A 6,220-nucleotide genomic window follows, 5' to 3' on the forward strand; every position below is an offset into this window, starting at 1 on the left:
CTTCTTTCGCGGGAGGTAATGATCGCACAAGGCGTCGTCTGGATTTGCCTGTGATGTCATTAAAACAACCTCGTGTGTCCTCCGTCAAAGAAAAGCCCCTCCAACGCAGCAGACACGCCCAGAGGGCGTACACTCCTCTTGTCCACACACACACACAAAAAAAGAAAAAAGAAAGAAAAAATTGAGAGCGCTAACACATGAAGCCCACAGGAAATAATATTCTTCTAAAAATAAAAGTGGCATTTCCATGGAGAAAAGAAAATCATTTAAACAACCAAAATACCGTTCATTTCTGTACATACGCCGCTACCAAACAGCGTTCATAAATTCATAGTTGGCGTCCCTCTCTCCCTCTGTGTGTGTGTTTGTTTATGCGTAGCGTCACCTTCCAGCAGGAGCACACCAACGTGCCCATAACTAAAGGAACGCAAATAAAACCCCCAAGAGAAGTATAAAAATAAAAACTTTGACACACGCACACACACACGCCAACGCACACATACAAAAAAAAAAAAAAAAAGGATAAACATAAAACATAAAACAAAAAAAAAAAAGGCAAATGCTCCTCCATTCAACAACAAGTGCCCGTAAATAATAATAATAATAATAAAGGGCACATGAACTACTGAAACTAAAACAAAAACCAAAAACTTCAATTTTTTTTTTTTTCTTTTTCTTTTGCCTCTTCTTCTTCTTCCCTTCTTTGTGTGGATAGAGGAGGAAAAAAAAAAAAAAAGGAAGGGACATGAGTAAATGACATACGCTTCTCCTGTATAGTAAAAAAAAAAAAAGAACATTCCAAGACCACCCACTCCAATCACATCCGAATCAAACCGGCGGGCTCAGTGTAGGACTCCAATGAATTCCAGAATGGATTCGGTTCAATGGGAATTTGGCACGTGAGCGGTGGGAAACGCATGTAGACGGGTTTGTGGCGTTGGCTGCATCGGATGCGATCCAACTCGCTCCATGGGGGTGGATGCGCCACAGCTGTGACAATCCCCCACGCAAAGATGTATCGCTGACGAAATCTTGGCTTCATCACATCGTGGATAAGCTGCAGCATTGCCATGGATTCCTCCTCCTGCGCCAGACGACTCAAATTCTCCTCCATCTGCAGCTGTAGCCCGGAGATGCCTTCAAATTCCTCCCACTCCATCTCCTGTCGCTCCTTGCGTTCTTCGTAGAGCAACTCTCCTCGTTTTCGTTCCTGTTTATACCTCTCTGCCGCCATTCCTACGTGTCGCTGCCGCTGGTGCAGCTCTTCTTCTTCCTCCTCCCCCTCCTGTTCATTCGCTCCATCGCTCTCCTGCGGGTCCTCCGCGCCCAGTCCGTGTTTCCTCAACATCGCCATCCCAGCCTCCTCCAAATCTGACTTTGCTTTAAGCGCAGAAAAACCACGGAACCACTGCCTCCGCAGGATTTCACGCGCGTATGTTTCCCCAGCCTCAAGCGGCCCGAGAATTGTGCACATGCCCTCCGCAGGTGTAAAAAGTCCACCACCCAACACCGCCGTGTCCCGTTGAGAGAGTTCCGCGCTATCCATTGCCATCCTGCCGCCGTCAAACACCAATTATTGCCTTAAATATTCCTTAAAGAAAAAAAGGGGAAAAAAAGGGAAAAAAAAAGGCAAAAGAAAAGCTGAAGAAAGCCGACCATAAAATGACATGCCGACAGAGAGCATAAATGCAAAAAAAAAAAAAAAAAATAGGAAAAAATAGTGGTCCCTACATGCATTACAAAAATTTATATATATATATATATATGTAACAACGGTTTCGCCTGCCATGCATCCCGCAGACCCAACAGAGAAGCCAATAGCCGACTTCTGTTGACATAATCTTTATTTTCTTGTTATGAGGAATTTCCGTTTTTTTCGGTGGTTTGCGCTCGGCTCCGCTGTCAAAAATAAATAAATAAATAAATAAATAAATAAATAATAATAGGGGCAAGTGGAGACTTTTCGCTGAGCCGTGGTGCGGGCAGGAGGTGCTGGATGTCAAGCAGGAACACGCCGTCCACAGCCGGGAGTATTTTCCACACAAGACATCACGCACACGGGGTTTCAGTTGTTGTGCTCGTCTGTTATCCACTCGGCAAACAAACAAACAAAACAAACAAAAACACCGCAGGGTGTTGTGACGGTGCGATGACGTTCCCTCGTGTCCCCACGGCATACCAAAGGGAAATGATATGCATCCCTCTCTGTGTGGTTGCCGTGAAACTACAAGTCGTGTAGATATCGCGCTCTTCTCACAGAAATGAAAAGCCGGCAAAAGATGTAATTCGCTCCGCCAAAAGCGTAACGGCCAAAAAAAAAAATAATAATAATCAAACACGCACAAGAATTGGCCGCTCACACATCGTACTGGGACAAGTCAAGCCGCACCTCCTCCCCCACCATAAACGGCTCGGATGCGTTGACGACATTTGTGAGAACAACGACCCCCTCCGCAACAAATGTAATGGGCGAAAACAAAAATCCGCCGCAGCCGTCAAAACGGAGAATCCAATTGTGATGCTTCCAGACGGAGCGGCGATGGGCGATGGTGATGAGGGAGATGCCAAGCTGGTGGCACACGCTGTACAGCCTCTCCTCCACCTCCACGTCCATCATGCTGCTGCACTCATCAAGAATGGCAAAACGCGGTCGATGAAAGAAGAGCCGTGCCATGGCCAGTTTCTGCTTTTCCCCCATCGACAGCGTGTCACCCGCCCACGAGAGAGACGAGTCCCACGTAATATTCGGCTTTGCAAAAATGTCGTCAAAAACGGCCAGCTCCAGGCAGTGCAGCAGCGTCGCTTCGCTAGCACCGGCCTCGCTGCTCTTCAGCGGATACGTAATTTGGTCTCGCAGGGTCCCATTCGACATGTACGGTCGTTGCGGCACGTAATAAATCTGATCATTCCGCGGCCTCATGATACGGCCACTCTGAAGTGGCCAGAGTCCGCCCAATAGTCGGACCATGGAAGACTTCCCGCAGCCATTCGGGCCAACGACAAGGAGATTCATCCCTGGTTTCACGTAAAACGACAGCTCTTCGCACAAGACTTCACCGGTCGGCAAGACAATCGGGACGCGGTCAAACTCAATGTAATTTCCTCTCACCACCTCACCCGCCACGGCTCCCGCCCCATCTTCAATCGCCTTCTCGATCCCCTCCTGCAGTTCATACACACGGTTCGTTAGCGCATGCAAAACAAAAAGTTTCCGGAGATTCTTAAGGATGCTCCCAATAGAAAAGGACAATTTATTGACAAGATATGATGTCTCCACAAAAAATGCCATAAGATCTGCCGCAGACATTCCCTCCGTATGTTTATTAAACACAGCTGCTCCACAAATAATGGAGCTAAGTAAGAGTGATCCATACTTGAGGAAAAATATCTCCATGATGCTGTAGCCACCACGCACGTAGGAGGCCCATTGATCATGCTCAATGATAGATGCAAGATATTTCTCCATGAGAGATCGATGAAAATGTTGTCCTTGCGTCATGACATATTCTTCCGCATATGAGATAAGACGCTGGTGGGCCGTTACGAGGGCGCCATTCCGTGCCAGTTGTTCAGTCACAATACGCTCCAAATCCGGTAAAAACGTATGGGCAAACACCACAAACCCAATATGGTAGCCGAGTATAGCCAGGGAGCCGCGAGCACCAGTGATGGACGCCACTTTATACGTAAACAGCGCAACGTCTAAAAGGGGTTTAAAAAGGCATGTATACATGCTTGTAAGAGACAAGGACCAGCTTTCAATATCCTTCGTCATGCGCTGGTCAACCTCCTCCACAAAGTGCGAGCTGGCTAAAGGATAAAACACCTTCTGGTTCAAATACCGTCGATAAAAGTAGCGGCTCAGGTTTGATTGAAGCTGCAGCGTCAGAATCCCCACGCAGTAATTCACGGAGCTGTTTGTGAGGGCAACAGGAAGGCACCACGCCATGAACACTACAATTTTTTTTGCCATGGCCACAAGGTCACAGGCAATTACCGTCTTACCCAATTGCCCGCTTATTTTCAGGACACGCAGTGAGAGAGATGTCTGCAACAGAAGCAGTGACGAGATGATCATTAGCGTTCCGCTTTCCCGTGAGCTCAAAGACGGCACGGCTATTCGTAGCAGAAAAAGAAATCTTCTATAAACGGAAGGGCGCGGTCGTTCATGCGCATTCGCGGAAAAACTTGGACCTCGCTGCCTTTTGACTTCCAACAGTTTCCTCTTTTGGCGTACATGAAGTGTTTTGGCAATGCGACTGCCCGGCGACAACACCAGCAGCAAAAGAAAAGCTGCGATGCTCCCAGAAAAAAATCGCCGAAGCAGACGGTCACGGCTCCGTTCCGCCACGTAATCCCTGCAGAGGCTAAGAAGTGACATCGACGCAATCGCGGTGGTTCCGGCAAGAAAAAAAAAAAGATCTTTTCTTTTTTTTTTTTTTTTAAGTGATCCGCTTTACTTTTATTTGTGTTTTTATTTCTTAAAACTCCTTTTGGAGGCTGCGGAAAGAAGTAAACCAAAAAGAAAAAAGAAAAAAAAAGAAAATGAAAGTAAAAGCGTCCATTCAGCCGCCACCACCATACGCACATGCATACAATTACTCAGCTCACTAGCGGAACATAAGACGCTTGCAGGAAAAACACTCATTTTTTCTTTTATTGCTTTCTGTGGCTTCCTTTTTTTTTTTTTTTTTTTTTTTTCTTTTTTCTTTCCTTCTTTTTCTTTCTATGAGGGCACATCATGCGTGTTATCGCAAAAAAAAAAAAATAAAATAAAGAAGGCACCAATCAAAAAAAAAAAAAAAAAGCACTCCTACACACACAAAAGGAAAGCAAAAAAAATAAAAGATATGAGCACAGAAATAGAAACCAATCTCTACTGTTCCTCAAACAAAATAAAATCCGGACGCTACAACGGAAACATATACAAAAGCCGTGTATTATAAGAGATGTATGTATAGATGCATAAATACAGCCATAAATGTCATGTCTTATACACAACATGTATGGTAGATGTATTGAGCTATATTTAAGCCAAGCAGAGTCATTACTCATGGGGCAGCTCCTTGAGATGCAGGGAGAGTCTCAACCGGGACTAAAAGTGTCTCAAGCATGCCACGAAGGGCCACGTTCTCTTCATACACAGAGAGCATCTCCTTTTGAGAGGAGAGGAATAAGGCGGTGCTGACAAGAAGGGAGCCACTCTCTAAGTGTTGTGGAACGTTTCGATGGGCAGCATCCAAACCCCGTGAGTCAATGCTGTCAGCGGCCGCAGCGTCTTGTGTGATGCCTTCAGCATGCGGCAAATCGGCCGCAGGAAACAAGAATGGATCACGCACCTCCGCCACAGCACCCTCCGTTGGGTGTTGCCCAGCACGCAAGGCCCATGTGGCATAGTTCGCTCGTAGTGCCTCCTCGCACGGATAAAGCGACGGGAAGGCCTGGACCACAATGCGGCACAGCGGTAGGACTGTACGCTCCATCAGCAGCAGTTGTGTATCCGCGACGGTGAGTGCGTTGTGAGGCAAGTCAAACCCGTAAATCCCAATTTCTGCAGCAAATTGTGCCTGCCGCTGCATCATCTGAAACCACTTCCCCGAGTATCGGTCATTCACATCAAACACACGCATGCAAAAAGCATACTTTGCCAACCTCAGCAGCAATTGAACAAGCTGGCAGCGCACAGACTCACTCTCCATCCGCAATGGCCCACTCGACAGAAGCTTGAGACAAGAATGCATCACGCCGCTGCACTCCCCATGCCATCCGTCTGGAAGAAGCAAAGCCTTCACATCATCCAGAAGCGAGACAGTCGCCAACCGATGATCACAGAAAAAAAACTGCTCCTGTGAAAAAATTTCCCCAAGACTCTCTAAGCGCCGGTGCTCTAGTAGAATGCAGCTATGAATGCCAGCGGCCGCAGGGTCCTGCGCTGCGGAAAGAAGGCAGCCTGAAACACCTGGATGGCCATACTCCATGCAGAGTGCAGCCGTCACAGCAGCCAACAACTCCGCATGGCTCATGTGTGGTATCATTCCGGAGTGAAACAAAAGGGCATAAAAGAACTGGGCACACTCAGCCGCGTGGTCAGCGGTGTAGAAGTCGGGGTCCCTAAAGCCGCCCTGTATCTGCAACAGGAACAGCTTCCACTTTCCTAGGGAGGTCGAAGATAAGTTGTTAAATAACTCTAGTTCCTTCGCAATGCCGCACCCAATTTGAA

At 47.2% G+C, this 6,220-nt stretch overlaps 3 protein-coding genes across 3 annotated transcripts, besides 17 other annotated features; all 3 read right to left on the bottom strand.

The window, feature by feature from the left end:
- Positions 1–842: a sequence feature (heterozygous, Esmeraldo-like haplotype).
- Positions 504–554: a sequence feature (A-rich).
- Positions 591–610: a microsatellite.
- Positions 659–704: a sequence feature (CT-rich).
- Tc00.1047053508927.10 (hypothetical protein, conserved) lies at positions 818–1,552 on the bottom strand (the record flags this gene model as incomplete). Its single annotated transcript, XM_799465.1, has 1 exon — positions 818–1,552. The coding sequence occupies one exon, from the start codon at positions 1,550–1,552 to the stop codon at positions 818–820; it is 735 nt and encodes a 244-aa protein (XP_804558.1).
- Positions 843–1,684: a sequence feature (areas merged during assembly that could not be assigned to a particular haplotype. This can correspond to areas where the two haplotypes were merged or to regions with more than two copies in the genome that were merged during assembly.).
- Positions 1,595–1,718: a sequence feature (A-rich).
- Positions 1,685–2,983: a sequence feature (heterozygous, Esmeraldo-like haplotype).
- Positions 1,741–1,766: a sequence feature (AT_rich).
- Positions 1,907–1,940: a microsatellite.
- Positions 2,312–2,332: a sequence feature (AT_rich).
- Positions 2,357–4,381, bottom strand: Tc00.1047053508927.20 (hypothetical protein, conserved; the record flags this gene model as incomplete). The annotated part of the gene is made up of 1 exon (XM_799466.1): positions 2,357–4,381. The coding sequence occupies one exon, from the start codon at positions 4,379–4,381 to the stop codon at positions 2,357–2,359; it is 2,025 nt and encodes a 674-aa protein (XP_804559.1).
- Positions 2,984–3,564: a sequence feature (areas merged during assembly that could not be assigned to a particular haplotype. This can correspond to areas where the two haplotypes were merged or to regions with more than two copies in the genome that were merged during assembly.).
- Positions 3,565–5,416: a sequence feature (heterozygous, Esmeraldo-like haplotype).
- Positions 4,520–4,546: a microsatellite.
- Positions 4,678–4,726: a microsatellite.
- Positions 4,756–4,849: a sequence feature (A-rich).
- Positions 5,052–6,220, bottom strand: Tc00.1047053508927.30 (hypothetical protein, conserved; the record flags this gene model as incomplete). Its single annotated transcript, XM_799467.1, has 1 exon — positions 5,052–6,220. A coding segment is annotated over one exon (1,169 nt), but the record flags the coding sequence as incomplete, so codon positions are not given.
- Positions 5,417–5,671: a sequence feature (areas merged during assembly that could not be assigned to a particular haplotype. This can correspond to areas where the two haplotypes were merged or to regions with more than two copies in the genome that were merged during assembly.).
- Positions 5,672–6,220: a sequence feature (heterozygous, Esmeraldo-like haplotype).

This window comes from Trypanosoma cruzi, genomic scaffold (genome assembly GCF_000209065.1).
Source record: "Trypanosoma cruzi strain CL Brener 1047053517091 genomic scaffold, whole genome shotgun sequence".
NCBI classification, from domain to species: domain Eukaryota; phylum Euglenozoa; class Kinetoplastea; order Trypanosomatida; family Trypanosomatidae; genus Trypanosoma; species Trypanosoma cruzi.